At 35.5% G+C, this 24,043-nt stretch overlaps 2 protein-coding genes across 6 annotated transcripts in view; one reads left to right on the top strand and one right to left on the bottom strand.

The window, feature by feature from the left end:
- Positions 1-325: 325 nt before the first annotated feature.
- On the top strand, positions 326-2,401 carry LOC137828253 (late embryogenesis abundant protein 47-like). Its single transcript, XM_068634736.1, has 4 exons — positions 326-897; positions 1,003-1,056; positions 1,684-1,989; positions 2,081-2,401. Exons 1-4 carry the CDS (start codon positions 574-576, stop codon positions 2,240-2,242), a joined length of 846 nt encoding a protein of 281 aa, XP_068490837.1. The 5' UTR covers positions 326-573; the 3' UTR covers positions 2,243-2,401.
- Positions 2,402-3,520: 1,119 nt separating this feature from the next.
- Positions 3,521-24,043, bottom strand: part of LOC137829881 (uncharacterized) — a 45,247-nt gene continuing 24,724 nt past the window's right edge. For 2 of the 5 annotated variants that reach the window (XM_068636864.1, XM_068636863.1), the window contains exons 29-44: positions 23,641-23,699; positions 22,987-23,126; positions 22,729-22,898; positions 20,323-20,451; positions 20,152-20,237; positions 19,321-19,436; positions 19,121-19,233; positions 18,545-18,668; positions 18,257-18,378; positions 16,471-16,618; positions 16,137-16,353; positions 7,418-7,739; positions 5,902-6,041; positions 5,347-5,468; positions 5,045-5,252; positions 3,521-4,294 (exon numbers count right to left, since the gene is read on the bottom strand). In XM_068636864.1, the coding sequence (XP_068492965.1) occupies positions 4,189-4,294; positions 5,045-5,252; positions 5,347-5,468; positions 5,902-6,041; positions 7,418-7,739; positions 16,137-16,353; positions 16,471-16,618; positions 18,257-18,378; positions 18,545-18,668; positions 19,121-19,233; positions 19,321-19,436; positions 20,152-20,237; positions 20,323-20,451; positions 22,729-22,898; positions 22,987-23,126; positions 23,641-23,699 (2,322 nt within the window). In that variant the 3' untranslated portion in view covers positions 3,521-4,188. Of the gene's footprint in view, positions 4,295-5,044; positions 5,253-5,346; positions 5,469-5,901; positions 6,042-7,417; positions 7,740-16,136; positions 16,354-16,449; positions 16,619-18,256; positions 18,379-18,544; positions 18,669-19,120; positions 19,234-19,320; positions 19,437-20,151; positions 20,238-20,322; positions 20,452-22,728; positions 22,899-22,986; positions 23,127-23,640; positions 23,700-24,043 lie in introns of all 5 variants that reach the window. The other 3 variants (XM_068636862.1, XM_068636861.1, XM_068636865.1) reach the window with 2 other exon arrangements.

Genomic DNA, 24,043 nt, shown 5'->3' on the forward strand with positions numbered 1-24,043 from the left:
ACACGAATTCAACCTTAATTTTTTTTTTATTCAAACTGATTTTTTCTATGAAAAGTAGGAATTCAGAACCAAAAAAGTCTTGTAACTTGAAGAGGACTTCGTTAAACATGTAATATTTGTTGGAATTTGTCCATTAGTGTAAAATTAGTATAAAATTACAAACATTTATGTAAATTTTGCGTTTAGAAGTATGTGTGGTTATATTTTCATATAGAAGTGATTGAATATTTGGTAATTTAAAAGAAAAATGAAAGGATTTGGTTTTGGTCTAGCAAATTCAAGCGTCATAAAGGAAGAGAGGACTTGGTCATGGCAGAGACGGTGCAGACGACACTTGTCTTTGGTTTCTCAAACGAACGTCAAAAACCAATGGTTGGTTGAGTTGAGCCACAAAAAACAAGTCCTACCGTGTTTCTCTCTAACCTTTGCCATGTGCCACGTTCATCACTGCATGCCCCATGCCCGCGAGCACAATTTGCCTTCATCGTACCTCTTATCTCACCAATCCACACCTCTTTAAATCAAAAAAATAATACAAAAAGGTTTCACTGAGATTGGTGTCGAATTAAAGATATGAGTCAGGAACAGCCAAGGAAGGAGGATCGTCAAGAAGAGGCTATCAAATACGGAGACGTGTTGGATGTGCAAGGAGATCTCAGAAGCAAACCGGTGGCACCGGTTGACGCCGCGATAATGCAAAAGGCGGAGAGTCAGATGTTTGGTAAGACCGAGAAGGGTGGCGCCGCCGCGGCGATGCAATCCGCGGCCGCGAAAAATGAGAGAGATGGGGTGGTGGGGCACAACGATATGAGTAACGCCGCCGCTGGCGGTGGTGCTAGTGTGACGGAGACTGGTACTCCGGGGAGGCAAGTGACGTCGGAGTCCGTTGGTGATCAGGTTTATATATTTTTATATATTATGCACACACGTGAAGAAACTTTGAATTATTTTAAGAACGGTGTTTTCTTTTGAATTCTTATTTTTGATTAATTTGTTCCGTAGGTTGGTCAGAAATCAGTAGAGGAAAAGGAGAAGAAAGTTAATAAATTGGTTGAGGTATTAATTAAATCTTTCAACACAATTTCCTATGTGTTTTACTAACAATTGATGGTTTAAAACTTGTTCTCTGGTAATCGACTTGAAAGTAAGAGAAGGAAGACATAAAATATATTCATTTTTTCATTTTCTCTTCTATTTTGTCATCTCTTTTAATTTCTCTGTTCTCTACATCATATTAGCATCTTTCATATTATAAAAAAAATTGGGTTGAATGTTTGTCATTAGTCTTCAAAATCTGATAAGTGAATAATGTAAATCCTGAGATGAATGTAAGTGGAAGAAATAATGATGATGAATAGTAATAAATAACCTAACAGAAAGTTTAAAAAATGGAATGAAAAATAAGAAAGTAAATACATGAATATAATTCTGGTAAAAATTCGGATAATAATACTTACAACTCCAATTTCTTATTAAATCATATTATAACTCCCAATACTCATTTATTATACATATTTATTTAAATGCATCAAACTATCATTTTCTTTTTTTAAAGCACAGGGAAAATGCCTCTTTTAATAAGGAATAAAAGTGTGTGTGTGTATGAAATGCATGAATTGATGTGTTAACTAAGTTTTTGACGTTTAAAATGTCACTAACATGAAATGCATGAATTGCTTACAGGTGGTGGAGCAATTTAGCAAAAAGGCGCCGGTGAATTCGATGACGTCACCTTCTCTTGTTCAAGACATGGGGGACGGCAGCGGTGGGATCACCATAGGTGAAGCACTGGAGGCCACGGTTCTCACGGCCGGAAAGAAGCCGGTGGAGTGGAGCGATGCGGCAGCGATTCAAGCTGCCGAAGTGAGAGCCACCGGCCGCACGAACATTGTCCCCGGAGGCGTTGCTGCGGCGGCGCAATCAGCCGCGACCCTGAATGCTCGAGTTACAAAGGAAGAGGACAAGACGAAACTGGCAGATATTCTGGCGGTAACCTGCACTTAATTAAATCAGTTGTCCATTAATTGCGCACAGCATAAGAAAAACAAATATGAATGTGGTGAGAGTTATTTTGTTGCAGGATGCGACTTCGAAGTTACCGTCAGATAGACCAGCGACTCGGAGAGATGCTGAAGGAGTGACGGGTGCAGAAATGAGAAATGATCCCAACCTCACTACTCATCCTGGGGGTGTGTCCGCATCCGTCGCTGCTGCTGCTAGGATTAACCAAACCAATAACTAGTTCCTTCATCTCACGTACCATATATGTATATATACTATCGCTTTTGCCTTTTTGTAAGTGATTCATTTTTCTTTCTTTCTTTCATGGAGGACTGAACAACTAAAAATGTGACTCAACAAATCGTCTGTCCAAATGTTCAGAGCTCGCCCAATTCTTTTATCTAACTGTGCCTACTTTTCTTCAAAGGAGTGCGTTCACATTTTATATCCTGCTTCCAATATGTAACTTCATGAAATTCTAATTTACAAAATAAATAAGAAATACGCCTTTACTTTTTTTTTAAAAAAAATATGGCGTTTTTTTTATTCAGACAAAATTTTACTTAATTTTGAGTTAATTAAAATGAACATGCCAGCAACAACTTATCATAAGGATACGATTAGAGTGTTAGTAAAAATGGTTTTGATCGATAAAACAAGCCTTGGTTGAAAATTAAGCGGTTAGTAAAATATAAAATAAAAAAAAATTGCATGATTTTTTTAATTTAAAATAATTTTTTTTTGTAAACATAAAATTATATTTTTACTATTACGATCTATGAAATTGTTAGACTAGGTATGATTCATCATACACGGATTTAGGTAAACCTAATACCCAGTTACTTCACATGACGGGGTTTAACATGAAGAAATCTATGTGTGCATTGTTTATGGCTATCTAATATTAAATAAAAACGCATGTTAAAAATTTATTATTTTTTATGCATGTTAGCTATTATTATGGTAGATGTAATGCCAACTTATTGTTTCGCTCGATTTAATTGGTGTACTGATCCTCATTATGCACACCTCAACTGTTTTTAAATTCTATAACTTTTAAAAACATTAATCACTGGGCATTTACATGAAACAACTAATTAGAGTTACTATATATAATTTGTTATACTTATCAAAATATTGCATTACTTTTATAAAGCAACTTGAGAAAGCTTTATCACCTTTCTCCAACCCAAGAAATGTACAAGTTGACCCTATAATTTCCTTTTAGAAAACATTTCAAATACCAGTGAGACCAAACTTTTGAGAGCAGCTATGCACCGATCGTAAGTTGCCAATTTAAAATAATGGTGATAAAAGTGGGAGAGCAACTCCTATTGGAGATGCTTTCAGTCTTTATGTTTTAGAAACCCCAACTCTTTTTCCTCTTTCTCTTCACCAGTGGCTTCAATTCTTTTTAGCAATCTATATTTTTTTACCAAAGCCTTCTTTATTAAGAAACATGATATACTGGTTTAAAGACACTAGCATCAAGAGTACAATAATTTTCTCAACAACAGCATTTAGGAACGTCGATAGAATTCAGACTATTTCTTCTCGAGGAGACATGCTCGATCCATGAATTCCGTATCCGTTTGTTTATCAGTCACAATAAAGGACATATTATACATATCATTAAACATTTAAAGGTGCAAAAAAGATTAGCATTAAGAAACAAAAAATTAAGGCCTGGGCCCGAGTTTAAAAAATTGGGCACAACATCAGACTCATTTTCACTGTGATTTTGTACAACAAAAATTGGCAAGGCAAGGGGCACATAGATCCTCTCACTAGGACCATTTTCACAGTTTCTTCCTCCTCCTTTGCTGTTCCTTCCTTTAGAATATCTGATTCTATAAACCACACACAATTCTCTCAGCTGCTCTGCTCCATTGATTTCCCAGATTTATAACTCTCACAGTTTAGACCCAAATAAATACATGGAGTACGGAAAACTTTGATCTGTCGTAACTTGAGGTAGGTCATGGGTACGTAGCTGATAGAGCCGAAAGGGTATGGATGACGATAATTTATGGCAGGCAAAAGAAGAGAAGACTGGGAAAACCTCCTATAAGTGGTTCTAGTCTAGTCTACAGAAAGAAAAAATATACAATCCTAGTACGAGGGTAAAAGGAGAAAAGCTTGGTATTTTCATAAGCTTAATTTTCAATGTAAACTTATAAAATTGGCTTATCTGGAAGTATTCTTTTCACTCGGTAAGCTGAGCTTTTCCAGAGACAATTCCTTGGTTATTAACTGAAGGAGTACTTGCACTAGCTCCCGTATTCTTAATTCTCTGTCCATCAAAAGAACAAAATTTAGACACAAGAGAAGAAATAACAGATGAAAAAGAGGAAAAAGAATCTATTTTCTCACTACCGGAAATAAAGGTCGTTTAGCAATAAACACTTGATAGATTTTAAAAAGATATTTTGGACACGTAAGCCAAAGTATGCTTTCTACCATTATGAAGTGGCCTAGTCTCTTTTGAACCAGCTTGTGCTCTTTGAAGGTCGTTTTGGGATTGTTCGACCGCTTTAGAAGATCTTTTTAGTATTCAGTATAGTATCAATATTTCGTAAAAGGCATGGATAGGATAAAAAAAAAGAGAACTGTGCACCTTTTGTTTATATTGTGTATATAAAGTTTTTAAGAAGTCTGTTTAATCGGTTCTGGAAGACAGGCTTGTATCTTCACCACCTTATGTGTTAAAACTAATGACGTCTTCTGGGGTTTTCTTTATTTGTTTGTCAAAGAGATTGTCTAGCACTTTTCTAGTTGATATATTTTTTTCTTGCACGATGATTACTATTTTGTGCTGCTGGAGAATATCGTTCCAACATACTTTTAGTAAATCGTTTTTTCCTTACTTTTTTCCGAAGATGAGAGAAAAAAAATTAGGGGATAAGTAAAAAAATCATCAAAGAATATTATGAAATTCCATTTCCAGTCCCAAACCAGCCCACGTAGATCCAATTGCAAAAAGATTCCACAAGTGTGCATGCCAAATATAAGGGATGGTAACTCAAGTTTATAGTTACTTTACCTTGATGTAACAAGCTCACAAAATGAAGATAACAACACAAACAAATGGGGTCGGTTGTTATGCTTCTCCTTGTCCTCTGCTAGGCCAGTTCTCAACAAGGGGTGTAAAGGGAGAACAGATACTGCATCTGGATGAATTACAAGATGTGCCAGTTCTTGGAGAACATAAATAATTTCTTCAAGTCTTGCTTTTGGTAATCGACAGTCACCTGCAGGGAAAAGAAAATAGTTAAGTAGGCAAAAAGTGGTAGATGAAATGAAGATTCCATAGGAAGTTGATTATCTTTCATAAAAAAAGCACACCTAAGCCGTTTTCATCTGTCAGAAACCTGCCCAAAATGTATTCACATCTGGTCATGAGCATTGTAATTGAGATTTTGCTGACTTCAGTTCTTGTCATATTCCAATTGTCTTCATTAGAATAACTAACAAAACATTATATAAATTGGTCAACATATCAAGATAATATATCTAGCAAAGACTAAAAAGCAGAGAGAAAGAAAATAAGGAGTTGAGATCAAAGAAAGTTTAGGAATTGAATAATTCCTTTATTCAGGTCTGTATTACAATGATACAGCAGGAGTTAGCAATCAGGCACCCAAATAATTCAAAATATTTTTCTTCTGATAAGACTATAAATCATGAATTCATTAGAAAAGAATGTCCTGAGAAAGCAGGCAACTGTATACAAAATTGCATGATAAAGGTAGATTACTAGAAGCATCCATGACAAGTACACCATCTCACAGAAGAGGAACAACTGACATCAAGTAAAAGATAACTTACACATTCAGAATTTGGACATTATTTATTGAAAAATTTCTAATTCGAAATAAATAAGCTTTCAAAGGCTGGCACCTGCTCAAAGAAAACAACTTCTGTAAACAAGTCAAAGAAAATCTGCTGCAGTGAGGAGGCATGAGCTCTACAGTCTCAACAGGTAATGAGCATGTGCGTGATGCACATCGGTCCAATGTGGAGACCAGCCGCAGCAGAATCTGAGAACATACACGTTGTTAGAACATATGAAAAGCAACCAATAGTATATTAGTTATCTAGAATATTTTAGAGTATCTAAGTTTATCTTTTGGATCAGTTTCCCTACTTCATATTTCATAATTTGTTTCTTATTTGATTAGGATTAAGAGCCTATTATTAGTATAAATATTAAAATCTCTTCTCATTTCCCTCCCACAAGCCTATAAAAAGGAGAAGTTAAATGTCCCACAATAACAAGAGTACATAATCCCGGCGTGCAAGAAAAGCTTAAAACAAGTCCAATTCGGTGACTTTTGCAGAAAACTAAGCAAGCAACTTTAGTACCAAGAAATAAATTATCAATAACCGAATTAATTATTACCCAAAAAAGTCACATAGGAAGGGACTAAATAATAGAGCTAGCTCCAATAAACAAATTATAAGAACTCTAAATATGTGGAAGATAATCCTTAATTTAGAAGCTGATTTTGTATAAGTTGAATTAGGTCAATAGTCAAATTCTAAAATGGTATCCATTAGAGTAAATAGATTGAAAAACAAAAAACCTTTTTCAGTCTTTCTACTCAGAGTATCAAAGTCTATCCTATGAATTGTTGATAAATTTATAAAAAATTGAAAATATTTTGGGTTGTAACTAGACCACCTATAAATATCTAATCCTATATTTTCAGATGTCTAGTCTTCAACGTCAAGAATAATCGATCAGTGATATGGTTGCTAAAGTAAATAATTGAAATTTATAAATAGTTTTAACTATTTTTATTTTTCATTTGTGGTAGGAATTTTCGGCATCAATTTTATTTCAACACATCTTTTTATAGCTTTATGTTTTATGACACAAAAAAGTTAGCAATGTAATTCTTTCACGACAACTTTTTAATTGTAAGTATATCATATTATCATTGTGGAGATAAGTTATATTTACTTTGAGGATATGGGTAAGTGACGGGGAACCTAATAGAAACTGATGCAGACTTATGGAACAATGCGATTAGCTCTTAAAACTGTATTCCTCTGTATCAAAACAGAAGAAATAAACGATACTATATATAACCTTCCTACCAAATACTCGTTCTGGATCTAGGTACCTCCCAAAAATCTTGAGTTCATATTTACTCCCTTTCCTAACCTTTCTATCTTCTATGTAGACATCATTTTATTCCTCTAGTTAAATTTCCTATAAGCTACCACCAATGCTTAGGTGGGTTGGTTCCATGATCCCCTTGTCACCCTTCCCAATGTACACCTTAATGACTCCTAACAGTAGCGCAAAAAACTATGAACGGTGCAATTACTTTTGCTTATAGATCCATGTGTGGTTAAATATCAAACTATTTAAATACTAAAGTATCTTACACATTGGTAGAGAACTTACATCCGTAGGTGTGTCAACTGGCAACTTAAGGACTGTATCACCAAGAATATTTAAGATGGACATCTCAAGGGACTCATCAGCCTCTAGCACCACGGCTGAGAGGGAATTTGAAGGAAGAGCTCGTCCACAATATCCAACTAGGAATATTTCATAAACATCTGCAATCTCCTTCCATATTCTTGTTCTGACAGGTTTACTAATGCTTGAATCTGGACCTCCATTGGTTAAATTGGTGATGTAGTCAACAAGAAGACGGTTGAATGCTTCAACAGCTAACCTCCAAAGTGCACTATCTGGATTGTCTCTTCTTGTTGTCATACATCTGAAAAGTTAAAATAATATTATTGTAGCAGCATACTTATGATTCTATAGACAAAAGAGCAATATATAAGTATATAAAGAGGTGGATATCTTCAATCCATTAGGGTTGCATATTTTATTGCATAAAAAATGAGCTGACAAAATGGTGAAGAGTTTACATTGGTCAATTCCAAGAGTAAATATTAGGAGGGGCAACCTCAAAAGTTGTTCATGAGTAAGTTGGAATGTACTTCTCTTTTCTTTCTCACTCTAACAAAACTAAATCTTACATAATTTGATTTCAGATTATCAACTTCTACTGTTTTCTCATTCCTTTCCTTCTCACTTTAACTCTGGAAATAGAAGAGTTACATGAATAAAAAATGCCAAAAATATTTTCAGTTTTGAAGGCATGCAGATTATAGTAACTCTAAAAATTTGAGTTTGATACTAAACTCGATCTTATACATCATTTTGTAAGATGAGGTTTGTCCAAACCTTAGAAACACTACATTGGTAATATCTCTAGTTGATATGATACCTAATCACATCCTCTCACAACACAACATGCGGGCCTATTAGAGATATAAATGTAAATATTCATTTATTCAACTTGTTGATTCCAATGAAGATAATTGGAATCATCAAGTTTTTTAGCTATAGAATTGGGAAAATATTGGGAAGCAGAAGGGAGAGAGTTTGAATTGGCCTTGCGGAACAACCCCTAGCTCACGATACCATATCAGAGTTTTACTTATGAAAGAAAACACAGAAAAAATTAACAGAAAGAGAATGGATTATTATTCAACTGAATGAGAAAGAAGATACAAGATGAGCATATATAGGCTCAAGAGGAGGTTACAACACTAACAAACTAATCATAGTAGAAAAACAGATAACTAACATCCAGTTGAATAATTGAATGTTTACATTTATAATAACAAAGTATATAAGTACTATTGATCGTCTCAAAGCTCGTCTTGTGGCTAAGGGTTATACCCAATTTTTTTTGTTTAGACTATGGTGATACTTTTTCTCCAGTAGAAAAGATGGTTTCAATTCGCTTATTCAAAGCCATGGCTGCTCTTCAACAATGGCCTCTTTATCAACTGGATGTCAAAAATTCCTTTCTTAATGGGGATTTGCAGGAAGAAATTTATATGGAGCAACTTCCTAGCTTTGTTGCTCAGGGGGAGTCTTCTGCATTAGTATGTTGTCTCCACAAATCCTTATATGGTCTCAAGCAATCTCCCAGGGCTTGGTTTGGAAAATTTAGCAAAGTTGTTCAACAGTTTTGTATGACTCGCAGTGAAGCAGATCATTCGGTGTTTTACCGTCACTCGAGTGTTGGGTGTATCTATCTTGTAGTATATGTTGATGACATTGTTATTACAGGCAGTGATCAACATGGCATCTTACAGGTAAAACAACACCTTTGTCAATACTTTCAGACCAAAGATCTTGGCAAACTCAGATATTTCTTAGGGATTGAGGTAGCACAATCAAACAATGGTATTGTTATTTCTCAGAGAAAGTATGCATTGGATATTTTGGAAGAAACTGGATTAACGAATTCAAAATCTGTTGAGACACCCCTATGGATCCTAATGTCAAACTCCTACTTAGTCAGGGGGAGCCTTTCTCAGACCCTGAGAAGTATAGAAGATTAGTTGGAAAATTGAACTATCTTACGGTCACTCGTCCAGATATTTCATTTGTTGTTAGTGTGGTGAGTCAATTCCTTAATTCACCATGTGTTGATCATTGGAATGCAGTCATTCATATATTGAAATACATTAATGGTTCTCCTGGAAAAAGGCTTGTTATATGGTTACAATAATCATACTAGATTGTATATTATTCTCTCAAGTTTAGAAGGAATAATATTTTCTTCTATTTAAATTATGAGGTCATTAGACCTATATATACATGAGTTTGCTAGTTATTTTAGGAAATATGGACAACTAATTCTAGAGAAACAAATCCCTATGATTGTGGGATTGTTTCTAAATACATAATCCTAATATTAATAGTAAGATACAGCTGTGATACAAAATAAAAATATAATAAGGATAAAATATAAAACTTCCTAAACAGTTTTGACACTCCCCCTCAAGCTGGTGAATAGATGTTCTCCATTCCCAGCTTGGATATAATTCTTTCAAAGTTACTGCAGTTCAGTCCTTTGGTGAGTATGTCTGCAAGTTGACTCTGAGTGGACACATATGGGGTGCAAATCAAGCCACTGTCTAACTTTTCCTTGATAAAATGTCTATCCACCTCGATATGTTTAGTTCTATCATGCTGTACTGGGTTGTGGGCTATGCTAATTGCAGATTTATTGTCACAATATAATCTCATAGGTTCATCCCACCTTATCTTCAAGTCTTCCAATATAATCTTCAGCCATAGAAGTTCACATATTCCTTGGGCCATTGCTCGAAATTCTGCTTCAGCACTTGATCTAGCTACTACACTTTGTTTTTTACTCTTCCAAGTCACTAGATTTCCACCAAGGAAGGTGCAGTATCCAGTAGTTGATCTCCTATCCACAACTGACTCTGCATAATCTGCATCCGTGTATGCTTCAAGACGAACACTTTTGTTTCGTTTGAACAAAATCCCTCTTCCTAGAGTCCCTTTTAAATACTGCACAATTCTAAGGGCAGCTTGCAAATGTGCCTCCTTTGGTTGGTGCATAAATTGGCTGACTAGACTCACAGCAAAAGCAATGTCTGGCCTAGTGTGAGATAAGTAAATAAGCCTGCCCACGAGTCTTTGGTACATTTCCTTGTCCACGGCATTATCCTCCTCCGCACTTCCCAACTTTATATTTGGATCAACTGGAGTACTTGCTGGTTTGCAGGCTGTCTTTCCTGTTTCTCTAAGCAAGTCAGTAATATATTTTTGTTGAGATATGAAGATTCCTTTCTTGGAATGGGCCACTTCAATTCCCAAAAAATATTTAAGTCTCCCTAATGTCTTAATTTCAAATTCCGTGGCAAGACGTTGACTTAACGTTTGCTGCTCCTCTTTGTCATCTCCAGTTATTATAATATCATCTACATACACCAATAATATTGTTACTCCTCCTGAAACTGAATGTTTGATAAATAAAGTGTGATCTCCTTGGCTCTGTTTGTAGCCCAAACTTGTCAAAACTTTGGTGAATCTTCCAAACCATGCTCTTGGGGATTGTTTCAGCCCATATAGAGCCTTTTTTAGCTTACAAACGGTTCCAGCAGCAACCTGTCCATCATAGCCAGGGGGCAACTCCATGTATATTTCTTCTTCAAGGTCTCCATGTAGGAATGCATTCTTCACATCGAACTGCTGCATATCCCAATCATGATTTGCTGCTAATGACAATATTACTCTGACCGTGTTCATCTTAGCAACCGGAGCAAATGTCTCCAAGTAATCCACTCCATAGGTTTGAGTGAATCCTTTGGCTACTAACCTTGCCTTGTAACGCTCAATAGTCCCATCAACCCGATACTTTACAGCGCATACCCACTTACACCCTACTGGTTTTTTTCCAGTTGGTAAGGTGACAAGCTCCCAGGTCTTGTTCTTGTTTAGTGCCTCCATTTCCACATCCATGGCTTGTTTCCATTTCCTGTCAGATAATGCTTCAGATACAGAGGAAGGTGTGGGTGTAGAGTTTAAGTTTGTGAGAAAGGTTTTATGGGTAGGAGAGAATTTTTCAAAGGATAGGAAATTTGATAGAGGGTAAGTGGCTGTTGGGTGCAGGTTCTGGTTCCCTTTCTAAGGGCAATAGGAAGATCCAGGTTTTGATCCTCCTGTGCTTCTGAATTTTCCAAAATAAACTCATTAGAATTATTGGAATTTCTAGGATTAGAAACTGTTACCTCATGTAAAGATGGTAGGTTGGATTCTTGGACATGGATAGATTCTGGAATGACCTTTCCTCTTCTTGAATATACCAGATTTTTTCCGAATTTCCCACCACCATTAGGTGCAGATTCAACTGCTGATTCAGGTGCTTGTTCAGGAGCTGATTCAGGTCTTGCTGCTGGTTCAGGTGCTTGTTTTGTTCTTGTCTCAGTTTCAGGGACAGCAATGCTATTTGTCCCAATTTCAGGTCCAAATGCCATATTTGGAAGCATGAGAGGCTCATCTTCCTCTCTTACATTCTCCCCCAGAAGATGAGGCTGGTCTTGTTCGTTGAATGTGACATCCCTTGACACAAAGAATCTCTTTGACGGGGGGTGAAAACACTTGTATCCTTTTTGTGTGGTTGAGTACCCTAAAAATACACATTTGACAGCCCTAGGGTCCAACTTTCCCCTTTCATTACTATGAACATGCACAAAGGATACACACCCAAATATTCTAGGTTGGAGTTTATTTGTAGGGTTTAGGTGTGGGTAGAAGGAGGATAGGACTTCCATGGGGCTTTTTGATGCTAAGATTTTAGAGGGTAACCTATTGATTAGGTAGGTGGCAGTAAGAAGGGCTTCCCCCCAAAATTTCTTAGGGACATGATTTTGAAAAAGTAGAGCTCTAGTTTGGTCTAATAAGTGCCCATTTTTTCTTTCTACAATCCCATTCTGTTGGGGTGTGTTAACACATGAAGACTCATGAATTATCCCTTCCTTTTGGCAAAAAGAGTTTAGCACTAGGTTAAAGTAGTCCTTGGCATTATCAGACCTAATTCTCTTGATATTAACTCCAAATTGATTTTTAATCATAGACACAAACTGAACAAAAATGGAGCTAACCTCAGATTTATGTTTCAATAGGAAAACCCAAGTCACCCGTGTACAATCATCTATGAAGGTTAAAAACCACTTAGCACCTGAGATATTAGGAATATTAGCAGGACCCCAGACATCAGTATGGATAAGGAAAAAAGGGAAATGACTCATTTTATTACTAATGGGAAAAGGTACACGCTTGTGTTTCGCAAGCTCACACACCTCACAATGGAGACTCTCCACATTTAAATTCTGAAACAAGGAAGGGAAGAGTACTTTTACAACTTAAAATGAAGGGTGTCCTAGCCGACAATGATATAGTTGAGCTTTCTCTTTACTGGTCATGGTGGATTCAGATATGAGAGAGTGACTATTGATACCAAGATTAGGATCCTCCATGTAGTATAGGCCATTCCATTCTCTAGCATGTCCAATCGTCCTCCCTGAGTTCTTGTCCTGAAATACACAATAGTTGTTATGAAAAACAACGTTACAAGAGAGATCTTTTGTGAGTTTCTGTACAGAAATCAGATTGGTGGACAATTTAGGGACATGAAGGACATGTTTTAATGTTATAGATGGGCTTATTTGGACTTCTCCTTGACCTGCGGCAGTTATACATGTTCCATCTGCTGTGGAAATTTTCTTGTTGCTAGGACATGGGATATATGTGGAGAAGTATTTAGGTAGAGGGGTCATATGGTCAGTAGCACCTGAATCTAGTATCCAGAAATGGGTAAAGGGTGTATCTGAAGCAGTAAGTCCAAAAGAAAATGGAAACTTACCAGAATATGTTAAGGAGCACATACCTGAGGGCTTCTCCAATTTACTAAGGAAGGACCTTACCCTTTCTATCTCTTCATGATTCAGCAGGACAGATTCTTCTCCTTGTCCATTAAGGATGTGTGCTTGTCTTTGTCCTTCCCTTTTTGGAGGGCCTCCTTTTTGGCCCCATTCTCTGCTTGGGGGTTTTCCATGTAATTTCCAGCACTTTTCCCTTGTGTGGCGCGGCTTGTTGCAGTAGGTACACCAGACTTCCTCCTTTTTCTCTATATTGGAAAACCCGCTTTTCTTCTGGTTAGTTATCATGGCTGTTCCTCCTTCAGCTTTCATTGCTGAGCTTTCAGTAGTTGGGGTCTCCAACATCAGTCCTCTCCTGCTTTCTTCACTTCGAATAATGGCTACCACTTCATTAAGCCCTGGGACTTTCTCTTTTCCCAAGATTTGGATTCGAACCTGATCATATTCAGGATTCAGGCCTACCAAGAAATCATAGACTCTATCTTGTTCAATATACTCCTTAAGGATTGCTGAGTCTTCTGAACATTTTGCTTTTATAACTCGGTAGTGATCCAATTCCATCCATAGGGACTTGAGTTGATTGGCATATTCTGTAACAGATTTGTTTCCCTGCTTGGCAGCCACAGTTTTCACTTTTACATCATATATTTGAGCAGCATCCTTGGCCTTAGAATAGGTTTGTTCTACTGCCTCCCAAATTTCCTTTGCTGATTTAAGGAACATGCAGGTATCACTGATTTCTGGGACCATTGAATTCCACAGCCATGCCATGATCATGGAGTCTTCTTCATCCCATGATTTGAACTTGGCATCCTGTTCATCAGGGGCAATATCAGTTAGGTGACTGACCTTTCCTTTTCCTTTCAAGATGGTTCTAATGAGTTGAGACCATTTGAGATAATTTTTTTCATTTAATCTATAAGCAGAATGAACATTCTGCAATTCTCCAGCAGTTTGGGATCTGTCCCCAATAGGATTCACGATCTCAGTGATCTCAGCCATCACAGTGATGAACAGTAGCGGCGGTGAACAGTAACCGTGATGAACAGTGGCGTGGTGAACAGTAACCGCGGTGAACAGTAGCCGCGGTGAAGGCTACACAGCAATGAAGGCTGCGATTAGGCCAAGGTTGTGCAGCAATGAAGGCTGCAGCAAGGCTCAATGTTGTGCAGCAATGATGGCTGCAACTTAGGGTTTTCAGGCACGGTCAGAGACTCCTAAAGATCAGGAGCTCTGATACCATCTCAAGTTTAGAAGGAATAATATTTTCTTCTATTTAAATTATGAGGTCATTAGACCTATATATACATGAGTTTGCTAGTTATTTTAGGAAATATGGACAACTAATTCTAGAGAAACAAATCCCTATGATTGTGGGATTGTTTCTAAATACATAATCCTAATATTAATAGTAAGATACAGCTGTGATACAAAATAAAAATATAATAAGGATAAAATATAAAACTTCCTAAACAGTTTTGACATATTCAAATGCTGATTGGGCAGGGTCTCGGTTTGATAGAAGATCTACTTCTGGATATTGTGTTTCTATTGGTGATAATTTAATTTCTTGGAAGAGTAAGAAACAAAATGTTGTGGCAAGATCTAGTGCTGAAGCAGAATATAGAGCTATGGCTTCAGTTACTTGTGAGCTTTGTTTGGCTTAAACAGTTATTCAAAGAATTGCAATTTGGAAAAGTCATTCAAATGACACTCATTTGTGATAATCAGGCTGCTCTTCATATTAGCTGAAATCCCGTCTTTCATGAAAGGACCAAACATATTGAGATTGATTGTCATTTCATTCGAGAAAAGATTGTGTCTGGAGACATCAAGACCGAACTTGTTAATTCTAATGATCAATTAGCAAATATTTTCACTAGATCTTTTCGGAGGCCTAGAATTGATTATATTTGTAACAAAGCTTGAAGGGGAGTGTTGAATGTAACGGGCTTAGCCCATAGTTTATATTATTTTGTTATTATGTTATTAGTTTGTTATTATTCTCATCTATAAATAAGGACCCCTATGTGTGTATCTTACACAAGGGATATCAATCCTAAATGCATTTTCTTCATTCTTAATAAAGATATTTTTCTATATATCCTTTGTTGAGGAATGGCTCCTGCAGTTATGTTGAAGATTGATTGTCACTTTGACACAGATAAAGTCATGTAAGGGAAATATCTTTTAGTTGGTCATTATATAATAACATATTAAGAATGAAGAAAATGTATTTAGGATTGATATCCCTTGTGTAAAATACACACATAGGGGTATTTATTTATAAATGAGAATAATAACAGACTCAATAGCATAATAACAGAATAATATAAATTATGGGCTAAGCCCGTTACATTCAACAATCTTAATTATATCTTAGAATATTTTAGGTTACCTTTTAGGATTAGTTTCCTCATTTATATGTAAAATTATTAGAATATATTGTATTGCCATATTTCCTTATTGTCATTTATTAGGATTAGGTTATATATTCTTGTTAGTGCTTGTACCTTTTGGGAATCATTGAAAAATATTCAGAATCCTTTCCTTATATTTTATAAGATAAAAAGAGGAGAATTCCTACCGGTGAAAAGAACTTCAAGGGGCACACAAGAGTAGCATTCACCTCAAGCTGCATTAAAAGTCATTTTTCTTTTCCCCAGTTTCCAATTTAATATTTTCAAAATTTCAATTTAGCAATTGTTACCTATAGATTCTTGAGTCCACTCTCCATGGAAATGGAATCTCAGCATTTCCTGGTTGCAGCGGAGAAAATATCTCTAACTATAATTTTTTTAAGAAAAATCTCAGGACCCTTATGTGAGTTATCCCATTCTACCCCATAACAGTGAGCAGATAAAATACAATAGACATTAATTAAGAGAAATTACTACCTTCCAAGACTTTGAATAATTTCAGGGTATATAATATGTTTTTCAACTGCAGGTGCCTGCAAGAATAGCTCTACCAGCACGGGAACTAGCTTTTCTGCAAATATGTAACTAGGAAGGCCCGTTATGGCTACTGTAGATCCAGAACCTGGAGATGCTGCTACTTCATTGTGAGATATTGGAGTAGAACCATTTGGTACATCATATTTAACCTGATAATCTGCAAACACAAGCATAAATGTTACACTTAGTAAAAAACTAATTTTTTTAGCATAGAAACAACCAGATACTTCCATAACTAAAATAAACTCAGAACCTCTAGCTTGATCTATTTTACCATCCTCACTATGTAAATGAGAATCCTGCCTAGGAAGATACTGTAGAAACTCTCGAAGAAGAACAGACCACATAGAACAAATGTGCTTTGTTGGACGTAACAGTGGCAAGATTTCCAGTATAGTTCGCAGCACTGGTGGGACATTCCCCTAGAAAAATGAAACATCACATTAAGAAAGTTCCTACTAAAAACGAATGTAGTTGCTTGATCTAGTGCTAAAGCTAAGTACAAGGCAACAAATTCATCAGTCACATGCGAACTTGTGTAGATCAAAAACAAGTTCTCCAAGAGTTGAAATATTTTGAGATTCAACAAATGAAGTTTTCTAACAATAAGGCAACACTTCACATTGCCTCCAATCTTGTATTCCACAAAATAACCAAAAACAAAATTTGATTGTCATGTTGTTGAAGAGAAGTTATTGTCCAAATAAATGAAGTTCTAGGTGTTTTGACCAAGTCCTTAAGGGGACCTCGAATTGAGTTCATATATTCCAAGCTTGATGTGTAACCTATGTTTTCCAACTTGAGTGGACGTGTTAGAAATGATTTATTATTGTCTTCTAGAATACTTTGTAAAGTTGTTGTCTTGACCTCGAATAGGCTGTAGTTTTTGTTATCAACCTTTGCATTTAAGTGTTAGATGGTTTTCTCTATTTAATAGATCAACTAAGAGAGAGATCTCAAGCTTTATTCTTCTCCTAATCCATTATTCTCAACTACTACAATTACAACTACTAAATATGTTCTTTGAATAACAATGCAAGATACTAGTTAGATGAAAAGTCATTCATATATGTTTCCACCGAGTTTATGTTGTTTGCGTAGTTGGTTGATGACAATTTTATCTGTAAAAGCAAAACAAGATTTGAGATACCAAATGCCCTTCTAAAAAAAGACTACAAAGAAGTCACTTGGGATGGGACATATTAGATTATTGGCATTAGTTGTATAATAACATGTACCTTCTCTTTTCTTGTTCAGATTATTCTTGTAGTTGCTATTGTAGTTTTTGTAGGACCTTGGGCCATCTTACTTGGCCATGTTGTGTCATCTATATATAGATGACTCTTCCTTTTGTGTCAAACCAATTCTTGCTGAATCAGTTAATATTCAGTAAGTTTGAGTTGTGATTTTCTCTCTACCTCTAAAACTCATCAGGAAAGCACACACTCATTAAACTTGTGTTATTTCTTCTAATGTGGTTGTTTGTTGGTAAAACCATATATTACTTTTCTTTTTCTTCCACTGTGAAGAACAAAATAAAAAAGTAGACAATGCACAGGAATACCTCAAGTTACCACTTCAAAGAATGCCTGTAGCGTTTTTACAACTAACTATGCTGCTATGTTAAGAATTACTAAGGATGAAAATAAGATTAAAGGAAGATTTTGAAAATATACAAAAAAAGCAATCACAAATACAAAATATGTCAAGGTCACAACTTATTGGTAACCATGTGTTAAATTTAAAGTGCATAACAGTTACAGTTTAGTGACAATAGCATATAATTGCATTGTTGATTTAACTTTTCCAAGCACACAATAGGTTTGAGTTTTCAACATTGAAGTTACATGTACTCTGTAAAGCATAAATGTGATAGTTGTAACATGCAGTGGATATATATATGATTCATGTTATGTATAGGATATTTGCTTGTTTAGTATTTCCCAGTTTTGTTAGAAAAACAAATGAAGATAATAATAACAGTTCCAAGTTCCAACTTACAAATGAATGAGAGAAAGCAATTAATAAATATTAATAAAGTTAATAGAAAATGGACTTACAAATTCTATTTCAAAGTTATCATTAGTTAACATGGCTTGCTTCACGGCCAGATCTATGATTGCTATCAATTGTGTGTATACGACATCATTGAACAATCCTTGAGCCTGCACATAAAGCTCTCCTGATACATGATCAAAATATAAAGTAAAATCAGTCTTATATGAATAATACTATCTAAAGCTACTTGACTGTGTATGGTACAAATAGAAACCTAAAAGAATTACTGTTAATCCATAAGCAATGTAGATAAAAAAAATATCTTAGTTAAATGAAAATCAATATATTACCAAGACAATGCAAAATCTCCTGCGTCACCTTATCAGCAGCGCTGCCATGGTAACTAGAAGGCTTTCTCAGAACAAGCTCGTAAACATTAATTACTGAAATAAGGTAAGGCATTGGCATATTTCCCTAATTCACAAACTTCTGTCAGTACTTAAAATGAGTATATTTCAACTACTTCAGCGTTATTGTTTTTTATATTTGATAATTGTTTAAAATTTTATTTGGATAAACTTCTCCAAAAACACTTATAGGAAAAAGAAAATAAGAAAGAAAAGTGAAATAAACATCTGTATAAGCTAAAATCAGATTATGCACAAGTTAAAAATTAACTTCTCAAAAAGCTAATATGAGATCATTTCTACAAATTATCTCCTACATAAGCCAATTGTAGCTTTAGGAGAAATTCTTTTTATTTTTCCTACATATTTTCGTCTTGTAGAAATGGTTTTAGAGGAATATATTCAAACAGACTCTAAAAGTCAACATGGCTAGAGTCAAAGATGGTTGAGAATAAATTCAGCTACCTATTCTTCATCCACAAAAAGAAAATCAGCTCTAATTCAAACCATTAGCCCTACCTTAGATGAATGGGAATTAACAGTTGTTTGCAAACAATTTATTGCTGCAAGTGCAACCTCTTTACTACCATTTAAAATGCTATTGTCAACATATTGAAGCAATGATTCCCAGCCTACATAAAACAAAATTAAATCAGGACTGCTTGTAAATTACACCAAATGAAAATACCAGATACATCATCTTTCAATAGTGAACCCACCAGACCAAAAATTACTTAAGCTTGTGAAAAAGGGGAAGAACATCCGTAATATACGTGCTATTCCACCAAAAACAAGCACAAGAGTTTCATCCCACTGCTTCTGAGCCGTGTTACGACTGAAAAATTCATTAGAATGCACCCATATATCAAGTGATTTGGAAAGTGTTAGGTAATTACAGTGCACTATAGTAAAAGGTGTAAGCAGTCATCATAGTATAAGCATAAAGAAAGGCATAGATGTCAGTGTAATATTCACCGTTTCAGTTGTGGATAAAAAAATCATATTATATCTTGACTTTCTTGTGCTTTAACACATGGGCCACCATCATCCATTGATTTCATGAAAGTTGTGGCCTGTCAAGTTTGTTAAGTTGTTATTTATTGATTTTGACATGTTCTTTGTTGAGTTTGTTACTTTATTGCTAATTGTTCTTGAAGCTCCTAAAAGTAGATAGAACTTGTTTTGGCAAAGTTTAAGTCTTCAATTTGACAGGTTTAGCTTACTGACTTTATTCAAAAGTGGAAAGCTTATGTAAGGTCCTGCTCAAGGAAGAATGTCACTAAATATAGGGAAATTTAGAAGAGTTGTTGGATTAGGAAAATAGGAAGTCCTTTGTGTGTCCAAACTATGGGTTCAAGAGCCATAGTTTATTCATATTATGAAATTATCACTAGTATAAAGATCGGGACTTCAGGAATCAGCATTATGCACACTGTTCCAGACTATTTTCAGTGAAGTCTAGTCTGCCCTTACTTTTTTCCCCACTGTTCATTCTCAAACAAATATATCGTTGAGGCTACAAAATGAGTAATAGTGTGAACGTCAAATACCTGTGATGTATGAGCATGTGAATTGCTTTTCCCCCTCGAGTTCCAAGTTCTTTCCCTTGCCATTCATCCTTTGAAGATGTAGCAGCCTACTTATAAAAAATCATATTCAAAGTACATCAGCTTATGATGAAAATAAGTTTTCATTTCAACTTCCAGTAGTTTCAGCTTTACCATATGAGAAGCACGGTCCAATGTAGGAAATACATAATTCCAAAGACAATCTTCCCACAAGCTCTTTGAAAGCTTTTGCCCGTGTGTTCCTAAAGTTTGGAACAGTGTCCTAACAGAAGAATTCCTAACCTAAAAAACAAAATTTTCAGTTCCAGAAAGCTTTAACATCTGGCAATAGTAGAGAGCAATTAACAAGTTCTGTTTTATTGTCCAAATTTTCCTAATTGGTATAGTATTAGTATAGAGCAATGGATGCTTGAAGATCTATTTAAATGGTTGTAAGTTCTAACACTATTTAGGAAGAAGAATAGACAATGATTAATGATCTGTTCTTGGTTAGGCAAGAAAACCTAGTTGTGAAGCACAAGACACTAGGAATAATGCATAGGTTTCCACTATTTTATTGTGATTTCTTTAATTTTCTCTGCAACACTTGCAATTTTTATGGGAGACTACAGCAAAAATTCAACAATAGTTGTTCCTTTCCTTAAGTTAAACCCATCAAAATCAGAAAATTAATCACTTAGAGAATGTTCACTGCTCCTAATTTCACCCTCATGTCTGCAAATCTCCCGTACTCTCACACAGACCCTCTAAACCTTAAATTCTTATTTCCCACCCTTCCCATTTCCAACCAAAGAGTTCTGTTCAGCTTTCTATAACTGCATGCGATTAATTTTTTTTATAAATATTGATGATACTCTGATGATTCATGGTCGTGGCAACAAATGCAACATCTAAATTTCACATCTAACAGTAGCAGCATTCTAAGCAACTGAGATAAAAAAAAATTAGAAGCAATAAATGAGTGGTTCCAAACTTAAAATAAAGAAGTCAGTTTCTATAGCTTTATCAACCTGGGAAAAAATGTATGTCAACATTTATGCAACTACATGAAGTCTCATCTGATAGAGCTAGGGTCACTCCCTTGAATTCGAGGTCAAGGGAAGAAACCTCCAGAAAACAGATAAGAGAGAAGATAGGAAATAATTCTTTTTCTTGTTCTTATTCCTTTCATCATAGTAGTATTTAAACAAATTATCTAACGCCAATCATTGGCAACCCGCAATACAATGAAACAGCAAAACAGAATTGGATTGCATATCTACCCCTATGACTCAGCAGAAAAACAGAATTGTATATGACTCAGCATAATTCTCCTTCACACATAGTCACTTAGGTAAGTGGGTTTTCGGGTCATCCTAATGGGTCTGGACGAGTGGGCCTCTGCATTCCTATCACTTTTCACAAATGATTAAGAGAAATGTTGCGTGTTCCTTTTCAAACAAAGAAGAGAAACATCCCAAGTACCAAGCCCTAGACGAAGCATGCTTCCATACAAGAAAGATAACATTAGGATTTAGATGTGACCATTCATGTGCTTTCACTCAATAGCTTAAGATTTTGGGGTAGTTGATTCAGGACATAGTATTAGATCCTTGTTGCACATCATTGTAAATAAAAGTTAAATTTCAGCATAAGGTTGCGTTAAGTCCAAATGGTTCTGATCGGTAAGGATATGTTAGACATACAACCTATCACACAATTTCCCCTAACAAATTAAACTTTTGGGATAGTGTGACCATGATAGGTATCTTCAAAGAAACATCCACCAGGTGAGCAGGCTAGGCTTAGAATAAAAGAAAAAATAAATCATCTGAAAAACTAAACAGGGGGAAAGAACCTCTTCAGTCTGTCCTCTTCAAAAATTGCTCATGACTGTCCTTCAGCCAATGTTGTCACAATACTACTTATATCATCTTAGAGCAAGGAAGAAATTGGCTTTATAATAGCACTTTCGAAGTGTATCAAAAACTAATATAGAGTAACCAAGATTCTAAAATGGGCCAGTAAGAAAAAGAGAGTGGGAGAGATTCATATCCACATAAGTGGTACTCTCAATGAAACTTAATTGCTAAAAGAATTATATATCTAAAGAAGTAAGCATTATACATTTTCTGAAAATGTAGCTTGTGTTTTTATTTCTTGTATTTCTCAAATCTAATAGAATCAGATTATAGATACCACTGAAACTTACAAGATGGCTTAACTAACCAGCTAACAGAAAATCAGTTGTCTAATAAACTGTGCTAACTGAATACACAACAGAATGGTTAACTAACTTCCTGATATAGAAGAGACCACTAAGTTAACAAGCAGAAAACCAGTTGTCTAATAAAACAGAATATATCACAGAACAGCTAACTAACTTGCTGATGTGGCAGAGACCACTCAGTTTAGAAAAAAAAGTTTTTACTCTTTTTCTCTGTTACTCTGTTAATTGCTAAATAGAAAATTGGCAACATCTTAGCACATAAGATGTGTTTTATGAAGTCCTCCAGGTAGAAACAAAAAAAAAGTGGAAAATTTAAAAGTAAAACAAGATTAGAAATATATAAATTGTACCTCTGGTCTCTCATCTGCCCCAAGGTTTTGAAGTAAGGAGAAAACAGAGAATAGAAGCTTCTCGAAATCAACACCATCTATAGAAGAAGTCCTATCTCTCACAATATTAGAAAAAAGTGTAGGATCCTCCGTCTTTTCATTGTCTACCTGCTTCACTATAGAATTAACACCTGAAAGGTAGAACCATCATAGAAGAGTTTGTATAATTTCAGAACATCGACAGGTTAAAAACAGAAGGCTTGACAACAGAATATGAACCTGTTTCCTTTTCTTCAAAAGGTCCATTGAGAAGGCCCTTTGCAATGAAATCAGTCATAGTCCACAGAAGTCCAACTGCTGTCAAGCTTATGTTCAACTCGGTCTTCTGAGCACTGTATGCTCCAGTCACATCAACACACCTGTAATATATGTATAATACATATTGAACAACAGAAGGAGCCATACTAGGAGCAAATATACGTGTATTGTGGGCACAGGTATGCACATACATGCATCCTAGTATGTGTAACATCAATGCTCTAGAATTTGAGCTAGGCTTAATTCAACACACATTCCTCATACCCAGGATTTAACATCTGAATGGTGGAGGTTTGCACTAGAAAAACCATAGGGCCCATTAGATTTGTGGACAGCTAAGGGTGGCCAATATCTATGATAAGCTAGGATACCATATTCAATTTGGCCTAGGCCTAACTCAATTCCAAATTAAGAGACGAAGATTGTTCAAAGCCTTTATAAGCTCTTATTTAGTCATGTCTATCGTCAATGTGAAATCTCGACAACAACATTCAGTAACACCAAATCTTATTTTTTCTAAGGATTGCAGCCTGCTATGAAATCTGAAAATAAAAGAAATCATATATACACATGCATGGAGTATGCATGTAGGTAAGGTGGAACATGGGATCTCACACTTGAAGGCAGTCCGTAGGTAAGGTGGACAGTCCATCGTTCATTATCACTCTTAGGTTCTAGAGAGAAACAAAATCAGGAAAATTAGTACATATGATAATGTTAGAGAGAAAGAATAATACTAAAACCTTTTTAAAAAATGGAGTATATGATCACTAGATCAGATGTGAAGCTATAGCTTGTCTTACCGAAAACTTAAAATAAGCATAAAGTATAAAAAATGAGATTCAAGACATGGATTCGTGACTAAGATTAAATCAACATGATAGTTGTGTGGAATAAATTCATAATAGATGATAATTTGAAATCCTTCCTGCTTTTTGTAGATTAAAAAGTAACAAAAACTGATGTGATGTTTTGTCACATATTGGGGTGTCATCCTAGAGGGATTCCAATCCATGCT

Source organism: Phaseolus vulgaris, chromosome 7, assembly GCF_000499845.2.
Source record: "Phaseolus vulgaris cultivar G19833 chromosome 7, P. vulgaris v2.0, whole genome shotgun sequence".
NCBI lineage: Eukaryota > Viridiplantae > Streptophyta > Magnoliopsida > Fabales > Fabaceae > Phaseolus > Phaseolus vulgaris.

Excerpts from the sequence above, each read along its gene's own strand:
- LOC137828253 (XM_068634736.1), top strand. The coding sequence starts at position 574 with ATGAGTCAGGAACAGCCAAGGAAGGAGGATCGTCAAGAAGAGGCTATC. Across the intron at positions 898-1,002 it reads CGGAGTCCGTTGGTGATCAG|GTTGGTCAGAAATCAGTAGA; the intron begins GTTTATATATTT and ends TTTGTTCCGTAG. Across the intron at positions 1,057-1,683 it reads AAGTTAATAAATTGGTTGAG|GTGGTGGAGCAATTTAGCAA; the intron begins GTATTAATTAAA and ends AATTGCTTACAG.